This window comes from Podarcis liolepis (assembly GCF_965112155.1).
Source record: "Podarcis liolepis genome assembly, chromosome: 1".
In the NCBI taxonomy this organism is placed as follows: Eukaryota; Metazoa; Chordata; class Lepidosauria; order Squamata; family Lacertidae; genus Podarcis; species Podarcis liolepis.
Genome location: NC_139554.1, coordinates 57,269,560 through 57,295,064, shown reverse-complemented (window position 1 = coordinate 57,295,064; position 25,505 = coordinate 57,269,560). Strand labels below are relative to the sequence as shown.

At 40.7% G+C, this 25,505-nt stretch overlaps 1 protein-coding gene across 1 annotated transcript in view; it reads left to right on the top strand.

The window, feature by feature from the left end:
• EHF (ETS homologous factor) overlaps positions 1-25,505 on the top strand; it is a 50,195-nt gene that overhangs the window by 5,075 nt on the left and 19,615 nt on the right. The window contains exons 2-3 of the mRNA XM_083465571.1: positions 19,930-20,029; positions 25,094-25,339. Coding sequence (XP_083321697.1) covers positions 19,933-20,029; positions 25,094-25,339 — 343 coding nt within the window. The 5' untranslated portion in view covers positions 19,930-19,932. The remainder of the gene's footprint in view (positions 1-19,929; positions 20,030-25,093; positions 25,340-25,505) is intronic.

Here is a 25,505-nt window from a genome sequence, read left to right as displayed (position 1 = left end):
TGTTATTTTTTCTTTGCAAACATTTAGCTGCCTTCTCTAAATGAACAAGGAAAGCCACAAAGGTCCCTAGATCAAGGCACACATAAATACAGGTTATTGTAAGGTTAATTGTATTTCTAGTTCTCAGAAAGCATATATAACTCCAAGTAGTTGTGTTATTTGGTCAGCTTTTAAAGGCACAAAGTAAACACCATTAAGCAAATTAGATACATAGAAGTTGACATCATACAGTAAATGTCAACAGTGATAATAACAGCTTCATTGCTGAAGATAATACTTTTAAAAGTATAGTTCATTCCCTGCATATATGGATATAACCTAATTTAGATCTCTGTTGTACGGACTTCAATCGTGTCTGGATATATTTGCTTGATTGCATCAATATTTCAAAAAATGTCAGTTGTACCCTCATTTTAGCTTGTGAAATGCCAAATACCCCATTCCAAATTAAGGGCAACACATTTCATTCCCTATGCAAATCTGTCTCATTTGACTGCAGCTATGAAATGGGCTCAGTCCGCATCCTCAAAGCATTAGTACAAATACTTATTTGTGTCTGGGTGGGGTTAGAATTTTTCCTCTTTGATATCCTGCAGGCAAGAGGGTGGCATCTGAAGGACCACAATAATGTTCTCAAGTGGAAGAGTACCATCTGTTAATGTTTCAGCCATGGGAAACATATAATTGCAAGGTGCCTTCAAAGATGGGCAAAGGAAAAATAATTTGACAGCCTCTTCTAGACTGGATAGTTGTGAGCTGATGTGTCTTCTAGGGCATGTTGTGTGAGTAGAAGAAATGCAATTAAAGCTGCAATCCTATGCAAAGTTGGTAACCTATTGATTTCAGTGAACTCAAGTACAAACAGACTAGGGCCCACCTAAGGCATTTTGGCACATCAAGTGGACTCCAAAATGACATCCCCTTTCCTGAAAGTGAAGAAGGGGTCAAGGAATACCTACAACAGGAACAAGTGGGGAAGAAAGATTGATAACTGGATCTGCTGCCCTGGTGGACCCTTCTGCCTGAGGCGGTTGCCTTGCTTTTGTATCATGGGTGGGCCGGTCCTGAATAAAGATCTACATCAGAATCTGCTCATCTGTGGACTCTGTCTCCTGAAGCATTTGCTTCAACTTCAATATATATAGTGGGTAATGTTGTTCTGAAATGAAACTTTTCTGCTCAACTCAGAATTTAAAAGCCATAGTACACAACTATCTGAACCGGAGTAAGAAAACAATTTACCCAGAGCTCCTAATAAATTAATTTGTATATGGGATGGGTCACAACTCAGTACAGTGGTAGAGCTCATGCAAAAAGTCTTAGATTCTGTCTAGGAGAGCTGGAAAAGACTCCTGTCTGAATCTCCAAGAGATTCTGCTGATTGGTGTAGACAATATTGAGCTATATTGATCAGCTTAGTCTGACTTGGACCGTGTTCATGGAAGACAATCTTACTGGGCTATGAGTGATTGCCGAAGAAGAAAGAAGATAAATTACCTTCCTAGCTTCTTGTTATCTAACTTTATCATGTCGCTACAGTCCTATGCAGATAGCTACCTATTTTCCAGAACTTCTGATTGCCCAAATGTTTTGGAATGAGACACAAATGATTTGGATGTAGTCCTGCAAAGACATAGTTAAATAAAAATGAACAGCTATAAACAGAATCTAGGTAAAGGTGATGTAACTTGGACAAATGTAATTCAGACTTCTTTAGTATTATAATATATTACTACTGTATTGTGACATTCTTTCATAATTAAACCCCAAACTATATGTAGAATGCAGCATGCTTAGGTTACAGGTGCATTAAACAGGAAGTGTAGTTGAAAACATGGCTTGTCAACTAATGGAGTAATTAACTATCCTGTTTTATATAAAAAAGAGCCATTTTCCATTGGATGCAACTACTGAATTCCTAATTTAAAATAAATATGCCTTTATTTCCTCATTTGGAACAGATGATGAGTAATAATGATCTACTTTAATGTGATGGCAGGAGTGCAATTCTAAATTCAAAGATCAAGAAGCTTTCAAAGTCTATCAACTATACGTTTATAAAACTATCAGATAGAGTCTCAAAAGGGACTATAAGGGATAAGGAGAAAATGCTATGCAGTTTCTGCCAAGCTTCTTGGAGGAAAAGGAATTAAGGAGTAAAACGAGTGATACCGACTTCACATATACAGTGGTACCTCGGGTTAAGTACTTAATTCGTTCCGGAGGTCTGTATTTAACTTGAAACTGTTCTTGACCTGAAGCACCACTTTAGCTAATGGGGCCTCCTGCTGCTACCGCGCCACCGGAGCACAATTTCTGTTCTCATCCTGAAGCAAAGTTCTTAATCTGAAGCAATATTTCTGGGTTAGTGGAGTCTGTAACCTGAAGTGTATGTAATCTGAAGCGTATGTAACCCGAGGTACCACTGTACACAGTTATGGTGATGGCTGCTGCTGAAACACCTCCGATCTGCTCTTTGGGGGTAAGATCTAGCAAAGCTTCCCTGTTCTCTTTTCTTCTGGAGTGTTGGAAGACTATCTGCAGCTGACCGTGAAGCCATGCAGGGGGGATGAGGGTAACCAGAAATCCCTTTGCACATATTGATTTCCATTGTGTAAGCAGGTGGACATCATGGGATGTCATCCATATAGTCTCCATCCTAAGCGCTACATGGAGCTGTCTAGGGCTTCACTTGAAACTTTGTCTTGACCTTTATGCATACTGCTGAGGACATTGCTCAAAACAAGTGCCTCATTCTGAAATCCTGAGCAAAGTGGTGGTGTGGTGATGTTCCATATAGCATTATTATTATTATTATTATTATTATTATTATTATTATTATTATTACTCACCCATCTAACTAGGTTGCCCTAGCCACTATGGGTGGCTTCCAACAAATTAAAATAGAAAGAAGTTAGTAAGAATTAAGGAAATCCTAATGAAAATATTCAACTTTTGTTACTTGAGCAAGGTTCTAGCTAGTACTTTATCTGTACTGTAGCAATAAAAAAGATTAGAGCAAAGGAGTTTTATTAGTAAAAATCAATTTTAACATCATGATTCCTGAATCATGAAGCCAGAAGGCACCCTCAGCTTCTACTACAGCTGCAGCACATGGAAATTCAAAATTACACAGGAAAAGGAAAGATGATGCACTCTCCAGAGGCTTTCTTCCTACAGACCAGCATGAATACTAGCAACTAACATTTTTGTCCTGTTCTGAATAGGAAAAGATTGAATAAAATGCATACCTTTCATTCCCTGAGATGTGGGGCAGTAGATGCTATCTGAGTCACAATGACTTGGGGAAATAAAGGAGAAAGGCCACAATCCTTGCTGGTAACTGAATAAACCTGGTTTCTCAGCAGGTAGAGGAAAAGATGGGGGTGGGGAATGAAAATATGGTACTCTCTGCTTGGGAAAATTTCTTCTCCAGAAGAGAACAAATCTTGTCACAACAGTCCTACATGCTCAGGTACCTAGTTTTGTGTCCTTTGTTTTCTTATGTTCTTAGCCAAAGATCCAGCCAGGAAATATTAATATGATGATTCTTAAAGTGATTCAGCTATATGTAAAACCTTTTTGTTGTTAGATGCAACCCTGAATTTGCATGAGTCCTAAATCAGCTTTGATATAAAACTGAGTTTGGGCAAGTGACTAATTTATAATACAGTATAATTGCTCTCTCATGTCATCTAAAGACTGTGTAAAAATCAGCCAAGATGTTGTGGTTAGAAAATCCTATGTACCCAACATAATTGTCTCTTTTTTTATAATGTAATGGGTTTGACCAAAACATACAATTATTATTACACAACTGCATATAAATGATTCAGAATTCTGTTGGCTCATCTTTGTGGTGTAACTTCAGAAAACTTTGAGAAATACAAGCATCTGACTGTATGGAGACAGGAAACATTAGCACAATCTCCCTGGCATTTGAATGCAAAGTTCAGATGTTTGAACCTTTCTTCACAGGAATGAACCTTTGTAATATTGATAATATTTAGTATTATTTGGCATAGCTATAGTGAAAACATCCCTCAAAGCATTTATGAAGGGGCAGGGTCTTTCTAAGTGTGGCAATAGTGTTCTGAAGTTCGCTCCCCCAATAATCTAGGCTGACGGTTTTTCAATTAATTTGAAACACATCCTTTGGGTGAATTGTAAATATATTTTCATTTTGCTACAATCATATACTCTACTGACACATACACACTCTCAATTATTTTATATGTATCTATGTATCTTTTATTGCTTGTAAATCAGCTTGAGGGCCAGTTTGACCCAAATCAAATTGATGAGGCATTATTTCTGAGATAAACCAATAAATAATTTGAGTATTTAAAAGTAAGTATAGTAGTTGGAGAGTGCAATTGCACTGTGGATTTTAGAGTTGTCTGATCTATTAGCAATTCCTAGTTTTCAGAACTAGGTTTCCTAAAATTCTGTACACCAGGTAAAATAGATACACCAGCTTATTAGATTGTGTAGTGGGGAATGCAGGGGGCTTTCAGTCCAGTGGCCTCATCCAGCCCCCTCTTGCATATAAGGAATCTTGATGCAATGGTGCAAGATGGAATTTGTTTTATGCAAAACCACTTCTGTTCACCAGTAACCTGAAACAGCATAGTAACACGGAAAACTCTGTTCAGCTATGAAGCCCTCTGGGTGGCCTCAGACAAATCACTAAGGCTACAATCCAGTACATATTCAGTGGGGCTTAAGCAATCCAACACTGAAAGAGGACAACCACTGTCTTTCTACTTAATTTATCTTACAGGGTTACTGTTAAATACTGCTCTGAACTCTATTTGGGAAGCACAAAATATAAATATAACAAATATATATATCCCAGTAGTTGGGAGACATTGTTGCATTAACCATTCACTGGAATGCAAAAATTCACCACCAGCTTTAAGTAGTTTCCTGCCAACAGTATAACCATCTTTTAATTATTTTTTGGCTGGATTTTGTTATAATTTACTATCCCGCTTGGCCAAGAGAATCTTGCCAATACAGTGGTACCTCTGGTTATGTACTTAATTCGTTCCGGAGGTCTGTTCTTAACCTGAAACTGTTCTTAACCTGAAGCACCACTTTAGCTAATGGGGCCTCCCGCTGCTGCCGCACAATTTCTGTTCTCATGCTGAAGCAAAGTTCTTAACTCGAGGTACTATTTCTGGGTTAGCGGAGTCTGTAACCTGAAGTGTCTGTAACATGAAGTGTCTGTAACCCGAGGTACCACTGTAGTGCAAAGATGTGGCTCATGCCTTTGGGGCATTTAACACATGCAGTATGAATGCACATCAGAGCAGGCAGGCGTTTATGGCAGGCGGCTCAAACCCTACGTCTACAGAAGCATATGCTAGAGACAGAGCTTGCCACCCTAGAAGAATTTGTTCTATGTACTGAAAAGCTCCAGTCTCATGTGCATAGAGTACATTTTGACAATCAGGTACCTGCTGAAGCCCAGACAGGAGCCCAGACAGAAGCGCTGCTTTCTTCACTTCCACTTTGTACATGCGGTCGGTTATCTCCGACATAAACACACTTACAGTAAGAATCTGGGATATGATGTCTAGATCAGTTGCTGGCGTTTCCTGGCCTGTTTTTTTCTTTCTTTTTTGCTGCTTTGCCAGCTTGGGATTTGAATGTACGTAGAGTTGCCAGTAGCACTAGTACCTTAGTATTTGGAAAGACAGGTGTTGGTGCTCATAGGGAGGAGGAAAGAATGACTGACTCCATGCTTGCCATCTGGCGGTGGCTGTTTCCTCCTGGCTTGCCCCACCCTTTGGCCCTAGGAGCGTTCCTGAGAGAGCTGGTGTTTTTCTCTGGCCTGTTGTGTCTAGGTATAAATATTCTTTTTTTTGCTGGAGTTGGCGGGGTTTGCTTTGGATCTACTTGGGACATGAAGCTCACTGTTGTCACTTGTCCTGTTGGTAAGCTTTAGGCTCACTTTTGTTGCATTTTAAATGAACTGCTAATTACTGAGTTGTTTTGTGTTATGCTGCAGTGATAATACAACTTCTGCCGTGCGTTATAATCATGTGCAATTATTGTAGACTGCTTATTTCCAGTAAATCGTTTCCCCCAGTAAATCACTTTGAGCACAAATGTATTTGTGGAAAATGCAGGTATGTAGCTATGAATAATTGGCTACAGACTTTGCCCTGGAAGCCAATTGTCCCGGCTGTGGTTACGTAATGTCAAGAGAAAACACGGGGTGGAATTTAACATAGAACCAAGGAGATCATTCTATCAGTGCAAGCATTTCTGCTTGCTCTATGGAACAAACTCTCCTCTAACCCTCCAAGGCACTTTTCTAGGGGGGTCCTCCCAACCCTCCAAAATGGCAGGGTCAGAAGACAGGAGCAGAAGACAGGGAGAATCAACATTGCATTAGCAAGAGTTCTTGTGCTGGCTTCCACTAACAGCAGAATCCAGTCCACTCTCTTCTTTATTCATATGTTCTAGGGAGCCTTCTCAGCCCAGCAGACCAAATCCAGAGCTCCCCAGCAGGCGATTTTTACAGGTGGATGGCGCTTCCCACCTGTCAATTACCTGACAGCAGATGGTGGGTGGGCATGGCTTGGGGGAAATGGTCCCCTACTGCTGTTCTAGGTGTGTGTGGAAAATGGAGCTTGAGGGGACTCTTTGACAATCTGTTGCCTCATCACCTGGAGCTTGTTCTGATTCTAGCTTCCTGACCACATGAATACAAACACAGATGAGTAAATGTAGGATTTACCTTCCGATTTGGGGATGCATTTGGTTGTGGAGAATATGAAGTTTGTGTGTGTGTGCGTGCGCGCAGTTTTTGAGTATATTTAATTTAGCATTTTTTCAATGCAGTCTGCTCCTCTAAATGGTTTATTCTAACTTCAGACTTGTTCATCAGACTTGGCCCCTTCCCACCAACAACTCTCTGTTGAATGACTGGGAATATTGACTGAAATATCAACAGCAAGGAATGCTTATATACAGAATAAACAAACTGAAGCCATGTCACCCTGGCATCTGTGTCAATGGGTGGAAAAGACCTGCAGGTGGGCAGCTAGCAGCCAATCTGTGCTTCATCTCACGTTCCTGTGACTTTTTAAAATCTGTGGTATGTAATTGCAAATCTATGCTCTTTGGGGTTTCATTTGGCAATTTAGTTACATATCCTTTACCACGCTACAATGGGTCTCACCTTTCTCCTCTTCTCTGATAGATTAATTCAGCCTTACCTACCTCACAGGGTTATTGTGAAGATAAAATGGGGTGGAGAGGAAATGTGTGCACGACCTTGAAGTCCTTGAAGGGAAGGTGGGGTATAAATGCAAAAATAAATGCAAAAATAATACTAATAATAAATGCAAAGACAACTAGAGCAATCGTATCTTTGCATTTATTATTAGTATTATTTTTGCATTACCCACAATTTTGGGTAAGGCATAAGTGATAGTTCCAACCATTGACCTCAACATGAAATAATTTTAGTTCCATGTTTTACATTGCTTTGTTTTTCAGTACTTGCTGTTAGCTACATAGAAATCCATAGAAAAACCTTTTGATGGCTGGCTGGCTGGTTGGACTGTTTTCTTTTCCTTAGCCATGATTTGCATATACCTATTGTACCATGATCCTGAATTACAGAGAGCTTGAGAAGTCATTTGTTCCACAATGACTTCCCCTTTCATCACTTCCCTTTAATGCATTTGCTCATGGTATTGTCATTTAAGGGTAGTAGAGCAAAGGATATGGAGTGAATGAGGGGAAAGCTTGCTCACACTTCCTTCACAATTTGCACACTTGCTTATAGCTGGGCATTGGCTGTGTGCTGCTTGGGTTCTGGTTAATGGAAAAGAAGAATGTCACATCTCATCTTGGGAGACTGCTCCTCCTCCAATTGGACTCTGCATCTTGGAAACCATGGGATATTCACACCTGAAAGTAGAAAGCCATATACTTAGGAAAACTCTGTGGAAAAGTGCTCTCATCAAACCAGCTCAGGTTGCTGAGGCCTTTTTTTGCTTTTGTTTTTCAAATAGCCCAGCAAATCAAAGCATGGTGTGAGCTGTTATCAGGGCTAGGCAGCAGGTGCAAAAAATAATATAGTATAATAAATAACCATGCTGCCAAAAGGTAGGGTTAATACCCTTTGGAAGGCACTGAGAAGATAACAGAGAGCCATGCCAACAACTGAATTAACGTCTCTGTTTACGGTGAATTTTACCTTGACAACCCGTTTCCAGTCTTTTGACATATAAATGCTCCATTGTATTGAATCTAGTCTAATTTAAAGCAAGAACTGTGAGAGCTATTTTCTGCAGCAGCGTTGGAGGAGAAGCATTGGGAGGGGGTGGGGAGAGGCTTCTTCCTTGAGCTGATGAGCATAAATACCTTTTCCTTTCGCTGTTGTTGTGAGCACCACTGGTTTGACACATGTGCGGTTGGAGCCTGAGGAACTTTATTTGTGTGCCTGCTCCATGAGAGGTCAGGAGGGTGGCAACACGAGAATGGACCTTTTCTGCGGTGGCTCCCCGTTTGTGAAATGCTCTCCCCAGGGAGATTTCCCTCAGGCCAGGCGAAAACATTTCCTTTTAACCAAGTCTTTGGCTTCAGCTGATTAACTTTCTATGCCCTTTAAATGTGTTTTGGGGAGGATGTATTATTGGTTTTGGGACACGGGTGGCACTGTGGTCTAAACCACTGAGCCTCTTGGGCTTGCTGATCAGAAGGTTGGTGGTTCAAATCCCCATGATGGGGTGAGCTCCCATTGCTCTGTCCCAGCTCCTGCCAACCTAGCAGTTCGAAAGCACGCCAAAAAGTGTGAGTAGATAAATAGGTACTGCTCTGGTGGGAAGGTAAATGGTGTTTCCGTGAGCTGCTCTAGTTTCAGTGTCCTGTTGCACCAGAAGCGGCTTAGTCATGCTGGCCACATGACCCGGAAAAACTGCGGACAAATGTCGGCTCCCTCGGCCTGTAAAGTGAGATGAGCGCCACAACCCCTGAGTTGTCTGCAACTGGATTTAACTGTCAGGGGTCCTTTACCTTTATTACTGGTTTTGTTTTGTTTTTATTATGTATTTTGTATTCTCACTTTGTGTTTTTATGTTGTTGTGAAGCACGCTGTAATCTTTGGATGAAGGACAGTATACAAATTTAATAAATAACAAAAAAACTTTATTCACACTTTAATCCCATTGAAATCAGTGGGAGAAGCTGGCCGGAACTAACTTAAGTCCCATTGTTTTCAATAGAACTCAGGCTTGGCCAATGTCTTTTGGGTCACCCAATCTATCATTTTAAGGTTTTGTTTCTTCAGGGTGGCATTCTGCTTACCACTCGGACAAGTGCATGTGCAAAGGGGCTAACTGCAGTCATTTTTAACAGCACATTTCTTGAAGCTGCTGGTTTGATTTCTACTTACCGTATATGGGATCTGGAGATGTATTAAGAAAGATAGCGATGGCTGACGCCTTTATGCATGCACTGACTTGACACTGCCCGAAACTGCACATGTCAAGCTGCCCTCAATTTCTTTTTATATGTTGTGTTGGAACCGCAGCGGCAAAATTTTATATTGCTTTCTTGATCTTAAATAACATTTATAGAAAATGAGCAAACATCTAGCCAGCGCACTCTTTAAGTCAACACCCCCTAGAATAAGGCATTGTATTGAAGTCTGCTTCTGGAATGCCAGACTATTTGCTTAATAAAAGGAGCATGCTGCATTTGCAAGCACAAGAACATAACAAGAGCCCTGCTGCATCAAACTGAACTTCTGTGCCCAAATGTAGGGAACGAGTGCACCAGCACTCTCCCACAATCGCTTCCCTGCCTCTGATCCTGCAGGTGACATATAGCCATCACAATTAGTACACTTCGGGTCGTATCCGGTGTAGAGGTGGGGGAGAAACTGGATTCAGTTCCCATCTAAATGCGAACTTGCCAAATTTGCACTTTGTGAAACCACATGCAAACTGAAACACAATCCTTCAAACTATGCCATTGTCCCCATTTTTCACTGCAATTCAAAAAATGCATATGCTAGTTTAAAGTGTACATATAAATGTATACGGCAGTGAAAATAAAATTCAAAAATTGCATTAAAAATTGTGTATGGGAGAAATTTGCACTAAAATGCTGATTTTCCAAAAAATATTGCAAACCGATGTCTTGAACTTAAGACTGGGAAACAGAAAGAAACCAAAACGGACATCTTCACCCATCCCATATCTCGTGGTGAATTTGTGCTTGTGGAAATGCTTAAGGCAAGGCACCCTATATTTGCCAAATGCACTGTTCTGTGCCATATTCCTTGCTGTTCCAGTGGGTTCTCCAACTCACAGGAGAAGCTCTTGGGGGCAGGACACACAGAAGCTGCCATTAGGTAGGGGAGATCAATCAAAACCAGATGCCCTTTCTTTGCTCAGGAAAACCACCATTGAATACAATCTATCATAAGGTTGTATGGTTTTGTCTAATCTCCTTTTAAAGTCAACCAAGCTGGTGGCCATTACTACAATTTGTGGCAGCAAATTTCATAATTCAACTAGGCATTGCATGAAGTAATTCCTTTTGTCGGTCCTTAAGTTTTGTTGGTTAATGCTGGGTGCTAATAATATGAAAGAAGTGTGCATAATGTTATGCACCTTTATCATGTCTCGTCTTGCCCCCTGCCCCATGAGCCGAAAAGCCTCAAATGTTGTAAACTTTCCTCCAGCCCTTGATCATTTGGGTTGCCCTTTTAAGCTATGAAGCTAGACAGTGCTCTCCTTCATCATGAGAATGCTTTCCAGAATATATAACACTAGCATGAACATTCGTAACAAAGACAAAGAAGATATTCATTCTACCCAAATGCCAATATGTATAAATATTTACATGACTAGCAGCCGCTATTTGAACTGGAATGAAACCTTCCACTCCCACTACTGGGATTTTCCCCCCAATGTGAGAGGGAAATCTGGATTTGGACGAAAAGTGTGACAAAGGATGGAAGCCCCCCACTAATGGTTTTTCAGCACACATGCACCTTTTTTACTTTTAAAAATCATTCATGCAATTGCACAGTGTCTAATTTGGCCCTAAGATTTTTCTGAGTATTGTTATCGGATCTTGCCATGCTCATTTGAGTAGGTGACTTGCACAAGCAGGAATCTGTGTTTTTGAGCTGGCACTTATAACAGCTAAGTGCTAAGCACATCAAAACTGAAGATAGCTATGGACAGCTTCAGACTTCCCTTCAGACTTACCCTACCACGGAATGAGCCCATTGGATTAATGGGAAACCACATGGGGAAACAATAGATACTTTTGACGTTTTCCTACGCCACAATAATTTTAATCAAAACGAACAACTATGTACAATCCAGAACATGTACAATCCAGTGCACTGAGTATGATGTCATCCAGATGTTGTTGGATGACAGCTCTCATCACCCCTGACCATTGGTCATGTTGGAACACTTACAGGAAATAGTAGCATTCTATATATATTTTAGGCTAACCAACCAGTCTAGAGGAATGTTTGCTCACCTGCTCACCTGAGGTAGCGAAGGCTTTGGGGTAGATTCATATAAATGTAAGACTGAAATGCTTCTGATTGTTTGTCTTTTTCCTTATATAGTGGTACCTCGGGTTAAGTACTTAATTTGTTCTGGAGGTCCATTCTTAACCTGAAACTGTTCTTAACCTGAAGCACCACTTTAGCTAATGGGGCCTCCTGCTGCCACCGCGCTGCCGGAGCACGATTTCTGTTCTCATCCTGAAGCAAAGTTCTTAACCCATGGTACTATTTCTGGGTTAGCGGAGTCTGTAACCTGAAGTGTATGTAACCTGAAGCGTATGTAACCCGAGGTACCACTGTAATTATAAACTAAGGTGGCAGTGCATTAGTAGGTTAGGGTTACCCTGGTTTTTTGCTGATTCACTCTTTCCTCTACAGCCCACTACACCATATCCCAGGCCATTGTGGAGGGTACAGTAGCTACCAGGAATGGCTTTCGGGAAGGCATGGGTGACTAGAGTGGGGAGAGAGAGGCGGGAAGTCCGCTGACTGAAATCAGGATCCAAGTCATTGGATTTTATATCCATTCCATTTAACTTTAAGGGCTTTTAAAAGGTTCTCGCAATAATAACAGCAGGTTAGTTACTGCTGCCATCAAAGATGCTAATCTTTTCATATGGAACAAAGTGTTATATTTTAGAACAGTAATGTGAATTGATAGGGACCTGCTCATATTCTGTACCCCTTCTCTGGATTGCTACTGAAACTCATTCTCAGAGCACTCTGTCCTTCAAGCTCCCTCTTTTGTCCTACTGTTCTACAGTCAGCATTCATTTATTTCTCCACGCGTTCCTTCTCTGACCATCGCTAACCCTATTTGCTTTTTATTAATTCATAACCTTCCAGTCTTTTGCCAACTACAATCCATCTTCCATTTCTTCACCATGGGCCATAGAGCTGGGTGCCAATGACTTGCGCCCTCCTTTCAATGAGTTTTTGGTTTTTGTAGTTGTGTCTTGTGCCATCACCCCAATGCCTCACAGGATGGGAGAAGAGAGGCTGCATGGAAAGGCAAAGTACACACAGAGCTCCTACCTGCCACAATGGTCTCATGCATCATTGCTTGCTCAAATGTGCCAAGAGTTGGTGGGTGGGGTTGCAGGACTCTGTGGTGCCCTATGACTAAGCCACGTGCAGGTGCTGTGCCTCAGGGGGAAGGATCATGTCCTTTGTGTTTTATATCTTGGTCCCATGTGAGTCCGGGAGCGATCTAGTTACATTCTGTTCTGGAATCCATTGTTGATGAATAAATATTCTAATATGATTATATTTATTAGGGTTGGATTACATGTGAAGTTTGGAGTGTATTTACTTTCTTTATTGTAATCCCAGCAGCATGTGGCTGAATAGGTGGGATTTGTCTATTTTCAATAATGATGGGCCAGCAGAAAGTGGCCTCTTTCAACCCTCTAGTTTGATGGGAAAAGTCGCTCGATTTATTTCTCTGGAAAAGTGGGAAATTAGAGTTGAGTAAGCCAAGTTGAGTGGCATCCAGCGAACCCCAGTAATTGTAGTTTGTAAGCCTAACGCAATCGTCTTATTGCAGAACGTATACAGTACTTTCTCCAAGCACAATTTATCATTTTATTTACTTGCTCAAATGTTTAAGGCATTAAGGCACCACCACTCCAATAGCATAAGAAAACATCTTCCTCAAGATCTCGCTCCTGGTAGCCAGTTCAAATCTCACAGGCATATATGTGAAATTAAGAGTTTTTGCTCCAACATGCATCACTTTACACTTGTTTGCATTATTAACAAGAGAAAAAAGTGCAAGTCCAAATACTCATCCTTGGGGGACTTCACTTCCTACATCTTCCCTTCAGGAGAATTTTCCATTACTGATCCACAAGAGGATCTCTTTGCCTAGTCCATGATTGTTAAACTTACTCAGGAGTATCTGGTGAGGTACCATATTAGAAGCTTTTTGAAAGTCCAAGTGCACTATTTAAACTGATCACCTCTATCTATATGCTTGTTGACACACTCAGAGAACTCAAATAGGCAGAAGACATGTTGGCTCTGCTTCAGCAAGGCTTATCCTTCTATGGGCTTCGTTATTTTATCTTTAGCAATAATTGCCAAATGTTCTAGGGCAGTCATTCAGAGAATCTAGAAATTTTACCTCATTGTCATGACCAGTCGATGTGAGGATATTGAGGTTACCCAACATTGCAGCATTCCTTCTTTTGGACACTTCATTCTTCAGTCTAATACAAAACAATCTTATAATTGCCTCAAACTCCTGTCAGATAGAATGCATACAATACAACCTGTAATCTCCTCCGAAAGCATTGCCAATCCTTCCTCAGCTCTCAGCAAAATATTAAAATTTAGGATCTGAATTCAGTGAGCTTCCTCATTAGCAATTGTTCATTTATGATGAAAAACATACATAAATAATTAAAATTACAGATCACCTTATGATGCATATATGTTGATCAGTCAACATAATGCCACATATATGCATATCTTAATTAAGAAATACATATTCAATCCTACAAAAACAAATTAGAGTTCACAAGCCATTCCAGATTTTCAGGCTGTGACATAAAATAAAATACTACAAGGGCATCAAAAATATATTTACATAATTTAAACATACAGTTTATTAAAAGAAAACATTGCAGACCACTTATTCCTTAGCATTTTCTAAAACTAAAAGACTCAGGGCTGGGTTCAATTAAGAAGAACTGAGCTCTGAGGCCAGGGCAGGCTGTCATGAATGCTCTGGGAGTGAACCTGAGGGAAGGCCAGTTCCCAAGGGAAGCCCTGCATACAAGTCTGCCTGCCATTGGCCAGTCTGAAGGCAGGCTTGGGTCCAATTCTTGGCCAGCAAGGTGAATATTCAGCTGGCTGGGCAGCTCCAGCGACCAAAGGCCGGGCCAGACCATGGTGGGGGTTGCCAGGCCTTCAATGCTGCCAAACCGTGTAAGACTAAGACATTTTCATTCACCCAGGCCCTTATTAATACAACTAAGCCAACGTGATTGTGGAAGCCAGTGCAAGGACTCCCACTGGTGCAACAGGGCTTCCCCTGCCCCTGACACACAAAATTGCTCTGCGAGTTTGGGAGAACCCCAGAACAGCATGGAGGAAGGAGAGGGGAGATTGCTCTGTCTGGCAAGCAGAAATGCTTGTGGTGATGGAACATTGAATGTCTCCCTCTGTTGTATCTTCATCTGCTGGGGTTATTTTGGTAGGGCGATCTGTTGTTCAACATTGGGTAGGAGGGAGATTAAAAATTACTACTGGGCCTGCCCAAATCCCTAAAAGATATTCTGACCACAGTTTTCGAAGTGTGGCGTGTAAACCAGCAAATGGCTAAAATTCCTGCACAAGGGTGATATAATCCACTTGTCCCACACCTTTCAAAGTTGGAACATAAAGTATTGGTAGCCCACAAACTTCTCTATTCTAAAACCAGGAATTGGTGGTGCAAGCACCCAAATCAGAACAGTCTGGCCATCACAGCTAAACTACTGTTGTTGAACAAGTCAACCTTGTACACTCCCCGCACGGTGATAGTATTGTTCCCCACATAACATTCCCAGTGTTTTGGTATTACACATGTCCTGATTTAGCAAGACGATCCAAATTGCCACTAATCAAAACAGGAGTAATTGATTTCAAATGTACCATCCATCATCATCATTGTCATCATTTGTTAACAGGGTAAATTAAACATATATAAACAATGAAACAGAAAATGGAAAACAATCTATAATGCAAAGGGTGGAACTCAACATGGCTGTAATTGGACTGTTCTGTCAGTGCCAAACAGAATGAATTCCCCTCTCTTCCCCTGCATGCTGTTCTGGTGGTTGTCCTGTAATAGATAGTAATAGATAGCACACAGGGTGGAAGGAGAGGAGGAAAACCCTGTTGCACTAGTAGGAGTCTTTGCACTGATTTGCACTAGTGCACCGGGTTAGTTGAATCCAGCCCAGACTATCTAAAATGCTCCCCCAATAACATAATAATCACAGGTCTTCCTCACACTAATAAAAGATGAGAACCACCATCTTCATTACCTGAGGAAAGAAAAGGTCTTAGCCTTGTGCCTAGAATGATGGTGGTAGTGCCAGGTGTGTTTCCTTGGGGACAACATTCAGCAGATCAACATTTCTGGGTAAATGTAAATAGTCTTAAGCCTATGAATTCTGAAATTTCTGTTCAACTGATGTGTGTGTGTATTGCCTGAGAAATATATTCGTGTTTCTTATGGATTACTTATTTATTTCAATGCATTTCTAAACTGCTTCATAATCTTAAAATCTCTAAGTGTGCACACTATGTACAATACAAAAACAATGTCCATGAAAAACAAAGATACTGCCTACAGTCAATAAATCAGTATAAAAACGTAAATGCAAATAAGGCAGATTAAGGGGATTAATAGACAAAAATCAGGGTCCAATCTTATGGATCAGGGAAAGCCAGGACGAAAAGATAAGTCTTTGCAAGACATCGAAAGCAACTGATTTTTGCTGCTATGAGTATGCCAGAGGGAAGGCTATTCCACAAAACAAGGGCAACAGCAGGAAATGCCTGTTTTCAGGTCCCCATCCTATAATATTCTGTAGGATGCGCTACCACAAATAGATTTTCACCAGATGATCTAAGTGATCTTACAGGTCTGTACAGAGGAAAGTGGTATTTTGGGTAACCTGGTTCTGAGTTGTTGATGTCTTCATATGTTAACAACAAGGTATTGAATGTTGCCTGGTAATTGATTATTCACAGGAATATAGGTTAGCACAATGCTAAGGGGCATTGTTGTAGTCTAAGACGCTGAATGAAATATTGTGGCTACTGGAAATGCTTCTTAAAAAGTAGAAATTTTTATGACAGGTCTTCATGGGATATGGGCATCCATCTATCTCGGGACACAGTGAGGGAGTGTGCCTTTGGGGGGGGGGTTAATCTGTTAGAGAGTTAAAGTGCCTGCTGTGGTTGTAGAGACCAATTCAGGAGACATGTTTGGTTGCAGCTGGGTCAGATGAAGGTGTCCAGTTGTCCTGCTGCAGATACACCATGGTGTTTCTTCCTCTGCGCTCCACCCAGCAGCCATTCCTCCTCTGGTCACTGCTATGGACGCACAACCTGTATGTCTCCAGGCACTGTGGTCGTCTGCAAGGGATTCCCACACAGAGTGCCTGGTGCCCAAAGCCAGCTCCTCATAGAGCACACATCCTTGGGGATCCTGCCATTTTCCATTTGGTGGACATGACCAAGCCAGCTAGAAGTTGCCAAGACAGGAGTGCGAACGTGTTGGGAATGTGTCCTTGGGGGAGCACATCTCTGTTTGAGACTCTGTTCTGCCATGCAATGCCCGGAATCTTCCTGATGCATGTGAAGATATTAATAATCAACAATTCTTATGCAACTTCTTGCTGGGCTTTGCCTTCTCTTCTGTGGATATAGCTATTTCCAAGAACTTTCAAATGCAGTGCAGCTAGCTGCCCCACCTGGCAGGATCAGGAGGGCTGCTAAGCCAGGGTTTGGAATGAAGTGCTAGTCACCATATACTGTAGTCCCATTGCTCTTCATGACTAAGATTGGTTGGATTGGGGCCATTAGGTGTGAAACAAGTTAGTTGGTTATATTTCTAGTCCCGTTTTCAGGCAACTATTCTTTCCCAGGAGTTCACATTAATCAAAAATAATGAGAGACAGGCCCTGGCTTCAGGCTTCAGAGCTAAAAGACAAGAAAGTAGGGAGGGAAAGATATAAAGAAGGAAGGTCAGTGTGACAATGTCAAAACAATGTTGTGGGGTTCAAACCGGAATTTTGCTTTCAGTTTGGCCCTGGTCTGGTTTTGGAAATAGTAAAACACAGCCTAGGGAGGGGGCTTTACAGAGAGTTGGGACTATCATCACATCTGCATCCCTGCCATGCATGGTGGCCAGGGCAGAAGGGCAGAAGGGACACACAGGTTGCTACACCAACCTGGAACTGGTGTAGTGTTTGGGACAGGATCAGGACCAGTATTGTCATGTGACAACAGCCTGCCTGGTTCAGGATCCAATGGACCCTGAGTTGGTTCTGGCCCACCATTTCCCTGCCCCTCAAAAGCACTGTTTGGGGGCTTTATACAGCTTATCAACAGTGGCACACCCACCCACCGGTTTGGGCAGAAGGAGAAGCTCTATGCCAGGTTGGTGGCTGGTAGGTCATGAGTGGAAGCTACCAGGGCTCCAAATTACCCTTCCCCTGTCCAACGCAAAGGATGTTTGTTAATAAAACTCCACAATACTATTTATTATTATTAAAGATTTTCTTGATTTACAAAAGTGTTTGCAATGTGTCTCGTATTTCTTTCCATGTAACATTTTTACAAATCAGTTTCATTTGTTGAGACATTAGGTAGAAAAGGGGGGAAGAGGTGGAGGAGGGGCAAGATGGGTGGGGGAGGGGTCGGGTGGCGATGTTTCTATTTTACTTACTATATGTAGGGTTTGGTGTCAGCGTTGCTTGTGCAGGTTCTTTGCTGTTTGCTTGTGTTCCTTTGGTGGTGAGAGAGGTTGGGGTTGGCCTAGGGTGTGGTTATTCATTTGTGGTTGGCTGTGGTGGTCTTTGTTTTCATGTGTGAGTGGGGTGGGTGGGTGTTTTGGATCAGGTTAGCCATATTGATTTGTATGCTGTTGGTGGATTTTTGTCGTTGTCTTGTTGGGCTGTGTATGTGATAAAGGGGAGCCATACCGGGGTGAAGGTGTCTTCTTCTATTTGTCCTCGTGTCAGTTTCAGTTTATTGGTTAATTTTTCTAATAGGGCTGTTTCCCATACTATTTGATACCATTGGTCCATGCTGACTCCTGACAGGTCTCTCCAGTGTCTGGCTATGATGCTTCTGGCTGCTGAAAGTAGGTGGGTTATGAGTTCTTTGTGGTGTAAGTGGGCATTATTGTCTTGGAAGATGTTTAGTAAGGTCAGTTCTGGGGTAGTTTCTAATACATGCTTGGTTATTTTACTTATTTCTTGTATGCACAAATTTTAAGAAAGAGACCAGTAATTCTATAAAGCATTGAAAGCTTGTTTAGAACCATCTCTAGATTCCCTGAAGGAAACTTGGGAAACAGATGCTGGTTTAACAGTTCATATGAATCAATGGTGAAAGCCTTAAGATCTATTTCAATGTCATTTTGAAATACTGTATTGTTAGACTGATCCAGTGAATGATTGCATTTAGTATTCCCATGAGACTCTGGCAGAAGAATTTGGCAGTGGGTAGTAAATGTTGGTTGGTGCTGTGTGGCTCCGAGTGCTTTTCTAATTCATATGTTATGGAGCTGTTGTTAAGCCTGGAGGTTTTTCATAGATTATAGTATAATTCACAGGGTTGTATCCATGGAAAGCATGCCTTTTATGCAAAAAATCTTTGAAGTATTTCCTAGAGTCTGGGCTTGAGAAGATGCACACACATTATTGTTAAATCAGGCTTCTCCGTTTTTAAAAAGTCTTGTAATACTTGACATCAAATGTCTCTCTAAATATACAACATTACATTTCTGTTTTGCGTGTGTTAGCAGTCTGAGAGCAAATAGTGTTTATTAAGCATAGCAAGGTAAAACATTTTGATAACATTTAGAACACTTTCTTACATTGTCTTTCTGCTTATCTTTGGTCCAACTTTCTGTCTAGTTGGCTATTTGTTAATCAAGGTTAATCTTTAGCCTGCAGTTTATGTTGACATAATATAAATGTTGTTTATTCCAGATGTCTGCATATATGATTGAAAATAAGTTTTAAAACACTTTTATAAAAGAGTGCACAGCTGTTCAGAACTTACTGTATTTATGGCCCTTTATTCCAATGTTTTAATGTTTAATGTCATCAAGAAATTGCACAAATTGAGGGAGCAATCCAAATTTAGGGAGCATGTGCTTTATTTGAGGAAAAATATGGTTTTAGTATATAAAGCTTTTAAACTCAGGTTTTGGAGTGTCAAATAGCACGAATTACATTTTACTACTCAAAGAAAGATCGGGGGAGGAAATTCAGCTTTCTTTCTTTCTTTCTTTCTTTCTTTCTTTCTTTCTTTCTTTCTCCCCCTTAATGTCTTTCAAATGGGAGTACCGTAAGTAAAGGTAGGTTGCTGTCTTGTTTTTTTTGTTTAATTCTGCTTCCTTCCTTATTACAGCTTACTTTTTTATGGATGGGTGGCTGTAGAAACTTGATTCATGCATATGAAAATCAGGCACAGCAATGTTTTGCCAGTAGGAAGTTTTATTTCAGCCAGAAAGGGGTTGTGGCAACTTGTTCCTAACCTGGGCTGTGGCATTTGCCATTGTTTGCTTTTGATGGGATATTCTTGGTATTTGTGGAGCAAGAAGTTTGAGCTAAGTCAGCTGTTTGGTTCATTTGCAGATCATGATTTTAGAAGGAACTGGCAGAATGAGTCTTAATTCAGTCACAAGTCTTCTCCACGAGCAGCCATCCTGGACAGATGGATACCCCACATGCCATGGTAGGAAGAATTCACCCCTGGTGATCTGTGAATTGACTTGGGAGTTGTAAACCTTTATCTTGCCCTTATTCCACTTGGGGGGGGGGAACTATCCAGTCTACTTTACTGCAGTATTATTGTTTGCATTACAGTTTTACTGTATTCCTTAGAAAAACAAAACAAGAAAATTCCACGCTACCAAAATGGAATGCAGTGTAACCAATGCAATTTATATTCTATGGTAATTTATTATACCCTATTTCTTCCTGCTATTTATTTGGAAGATGATGATTATACTCTATATATCACAACATTTTTGGGGGGGCAAGAATCTCTAAGTGGCTTAGAAATTAAAAACCAAAAAACAGTAAAAATGAAAAAATTCCTTCCAGTAGCACCTTAAAGACCAACTAAGTTAGTTCTTGGTATGAGCTTTCGTGTGCATGCACACTTCTTCAGATACACGTGTGTATCTGAAGAAGTGTGCATGCACACGAAAGCTCATACCAAGAACTAACTTAGTTGGTCTTTAAGGTGCTACTGGAAGGAATTTTTTCATTTTGACTATGGCAGACCAACACGGCTACCTATCTACTACAAAAAACAGTAAGTAAATGATAAAAATCCATCAATTAAAAACAACAGAGTAAATGAACAGAATAACTAATATAATATAATATAATATAATATAATATAATATAATATAATATAATATAATATAATATAATATTTCCTGCAAAGGAGTGTACTGTCAACAGCAGCCATGATGCATACTGCTCCCCAATAAACACCACATTCTAATCTAGCCATGACATCAGGAGAGATCATTTCTACAACTTGAAATTCTCCATTCCAATTCTGACTGTTTTAGTTAACACTGAGTGGTGGTTGTTGGCACTGAAACTCAGGATGCCACCTATGGCCAGAAGTTATTTGGGGTGAGATAAACCTCTTCATTTGGCACATGACTGAAATCTACACTAGACTTGCTCTCAAATAGGTCACGTATGTAGGACAGACTCATTAAAGCCTTTCTGTCATTAAATGCTAAGCAATTAGACTAAAAGCCCCTAATTTCTGTATGTAGAAATATATTCAGGTGTTTATTGGAGACAGCAGTTTCCATTGAGTCTGCTGTTGACGGTATACACTTTTTCATGAAGTTTATTTGAGATATCTATCTATCTATCATCTATCTATCTATCTATCTATCTATCTATCTATCTATTAATCATCTATCTATCTATCCCCCTAATTTCTGTATATAGAAATATATTCAGGCTGTGAATCCATGTAGATCTAACTTTTAAAACGTTTTCCTTAACTCTAAATAATCCATTTATTTATTGCATTCATATCCCACCTTTTTCTCTAAGGAACTCAAGGTAACATACATGGTTCTCCCTCTTTTTATTTAATCCCCACAACAACCCTGTCAAGTAGGTTAGGATAAGAGGCAGTGACTGGCCCAAGGTCACACCCAGTGAGTTTCAGGGCAAAGTGGGCATTTGAACCATGGCCAACAGGACGTAGTCTGACACTCTAACCACTAGCTCACAACATTACCCTTAAACCTGGTCACATAAAGTAGCTATTAGTCAGTTTTCTTCTGACAATTCACCATACAATTATATTTCTCCAATATATATTTTTTAACTATCTCTAAAAGAATTTCTGGTTATTTTATTTTAAAATCCTCATAACAAACTCTTATTGCCAACTTTCCTTTTATCAGCAATGTTTCCTCTTGAAATTGATGCTTCACAGTTGTTCCAGTTTTTGAGTTGTCTGACAAAAACAGAATTTCTCAGTAAGGATATCGGATTCTGAAACTTCTTAAGATTCACTTGTAGTTTTGAATGCAAACACACCTAGGTTCCCAAGTCAGATCTTCCTCCAAAAATCACATGAAGTGTAGAAAAAAAGAGTCATTTGCTTGTCCATTTTTTTTACCAATTTGGTTATGCACATGGGTGTTGCCAGATGGGGCAAATGGGACACGTTTTGCCTACCTAGAAATATACTTTGCCCCACTTCTGTCCTCCCACCCTGATCCCACCTCCCCTGGTTCTGCTACTACCTATGCATTATTTAGATTTAGAGAAGCTAGACTACTCCTTATATAAAATGTGGTATAGAATAAAACCCTTGCAAATGTGATCCTCCAGACACAATGTAAATAAGTTAAGAGAAAATACATATATTCTGAGTGTATACGTCTCCGTGCTCCTGTGTTAAGTTCCTTTCAATTTTCCCAACAACTGGGAACATATTGACTATCTTATTTTATTGCATAATAAAGAACTGAGGCCACCATCACAGTTTTTAAATAATTCAATCCTCTGGTAGTCTGTCCACTTTGAGATACTATTGCAGGCTTTAAGTGATGACTTGCTGGGAGAGAGACTGCTTGCCTACATTTCAGAAACACAGACTAACTCCAAATTGACAGTGGGATGTTTAATATTTATTCTTTCAAGCCCTGTGTGCTTGCATGCCCAGATACATGTGCATACACAGATATGCTGTTGCACAGTATTGTTTACTTTTCAGGTGGCTGTTTTTTTAATATAAAAACCCCCAATATTTCAGATATTGTTTTGTTCAGTATTGGGATACTTATTAATATTTGGATATTTAAGAAGCAGCTTAGAGTTTGGCCTTGAAGGCCAGGGGAGGGGAAACATTTCTGCAAATGTCAGACCAGATCTAAAATATGCATAATACTGACTGGCTAGCCCAAACGATCTTGCCAAGAAATGCCCCTTTGGAGCAGTCTTGCACTTCAGAAAAGTTCCTCTTTTTATTAATAAAAGCTGATGAATGGATGGATAAATCACATATATATATCCCTGTGTTTTTAATGACATTATTGTAAATCTCCTTGAGATAGATGTAAAAACCGATTCAATCTATCAATAACAATAGCTATCAAAAGGTGTGTGTCTGCCATTTCTGCTGCGAAGTCAAGAGGAAGTCAGTCAGTATGTCTTCTTCGCTAATATGCTATCTGAGATCTCTGGCTTCACCGATAGAATGCTTGTATTTAGAACAAGAGCAACAGGAACAACAAAAGTGTTTCCAAATTTCCAAAGCCTTTCATGAACCCTAGAGCAGATATCTAGACTAGCTTTTCTGCACCTGCATTGGAATTGAAAACAGAGGAGAAAATTGGGTTAGAGAGACTTGGAGAGTAGAGACTCTGTAATATTGAGCCATATATGAATTTAGGATTCTATATTGCTGGGGTATTGCCTTCTCAAGGTTGGGGTGGAGGGTATACTGCTCCTTTCCTGTCATCCCTCGAGGATAGATCACAAATAATGATGGAGGAGATGGTTTCTCCATCTCATGGCCTTTAGCCTGCAGGGTGGTTCAAGGGTCTACCTTGGTGCCCATTAATATCTACATGAAACCACTGGGTGGAGTTGCCTGGAGATACAGGGTGTGGTGTCATCAGTACACTGACAACACCCTACTCTTATCTCTCCTTCCCATCTAATCCTAGGAAGGCAGTAAAAGTTGTGAATGGGTGTCTGAGGTCTATGATGAAGTGGATGACAGTAGAAAAACAAACAAACCCTAATCCAGAGAAGATGGATGCGCTGTTGACTGGAAATATGGCTGGGCCTGGAATAGGTGCACAGTCTATTGTGAATGGGGTTCGACCCACCCTGAAACTCAGATTTGCAATAGGATGTCCTCTTGGATTTAGTGCTGCTCTGAGAGGGTGACAGCAGCCAAGAATGCTTTTTACCAGTGATAATGCCAACTGCATACTTTCTTGGATACAAACAGCCTCGTCACAGTAATTCTTGCCTAATTGCTATAGTGACATCCAGATTACTTTACTGGAATGTGGTCTACATGAGACTGCCTTTGAGGAGTCTTAAGAGTCTAAAACTGCTTTGGAACACCAAGATCTTGCCTGGGGCAGTCCTTAGTAGACATGGAGTACCAATTGTGATACAACAATGGCTTCCAGTTGGTTTCTGGGCCCAATTCAATGTTAGCTTTGACCTTGAAAGCCCTAAATGGTTTCGGTCCATAATATCTGAAGACTAGGGGCTTTTTTTGCAAGTGTATTCTGCAAAATATACCATTGATTCAATAACATGCCTTAGTGGCGGATTTAGACTGTAGTATCCACACATAACCCCACTTTATTAGTTGCTCTGCATTGCTTCCCCAACTTTACTATACTGTTGCCATCTGGAGGGGCACTCTGGCACTATGGCACTATGGCGCACACACACACACACACACACACACACACACACACACACCCAGGATAAAAATTAAACCGTAACAGCTGTAGTATCAAAAAGATAAAGGATTTCGGCAGGATGTTACGGGACATGTACTGATTGGAAACAAAGCAGTGTGTCTGCCCCTCAAACCTGTGTAGGTGCAAACATCATTGAAAGTGAGATTGCATATAACTGCCCATATACCACCATGAGCACAATTTTTTTTTTTAAAAAAAAGACATCTGGCAAGGTTTCAAGGTTATCAACACCTGAAGTTTTTTCTCTCTCTCAGATGCCTTGTTCTCTCACCTTCTGTCATACAATGGGCAGTTACCTAGGACAGGGCCTTTTCATCAGTGGCACTAAGATTATGGAGCTGCCTTCCTAGGACTCACTTCACAGTGGATTTATAGTAACTAGATGGAAGCTGTTCAGAGGACCTTTGGGGACTTCTGCTTTTATTGTATTTTTACCACCTAAAAATACTTTTTTTGCTGCTTTTGTTGGCTTTTGTTGCTACTTAATCAGTTATAGTATTCTTTCTTCTGCTGTTTAATTATTTGCTGCTTAATGTTTGAGTTGCATGCAAACAAATTTTACTCAGAGCAGACCCATTGAGATGAATGGAGCTAAGTAAGGCATGCCTTTTAATTTCAATGGGAGAAATGCATCTCAGCTTGCCAGATCAAATAGTGTCCCTTCTCCTCCCCTTGTGTGCTGTTCGGGGGTGGGGGCAGGCAGGAAATCTGTATATAAAATAATACTAATGCCATTTTACCTACATTATTTGCTGACGATCAGTGATCAGGCAAATGACTCGAGTTTTTTCTTGCAGCATCAGGCAGCTTCTTTGGAACTCAGTGGCATGAGATACACCCTCAATACTGGACAAAGTATCAGGTCTGGGAATGGCTTCAGCACCTTTTGGACACCAACCAGCTCGATGCCACCTGCATTCCTTTCCAGGAGTTTGATATTGGTGGGGAACATCTGTGCAACATGAGTTTGCAAGATTTCACCCGAGCAGCTGGCACAGCTGGGCAGCTTCTTTACAGCAGCCTTCATCACCTGAAGTGGAATGGTAAATAAAGCACACTAAAGTATCAGGGATTCCAGACCGGATGTATACAATTCTGTAAATTACTTGTTCCTGCATGGCACATCATTATTCCCTGCAGAATTTGCTTCCAGGTCTGATGAAGTAGCAGCTGTGTTTCTTGCAGCTGGATTATGACGGTGCAGTTGGG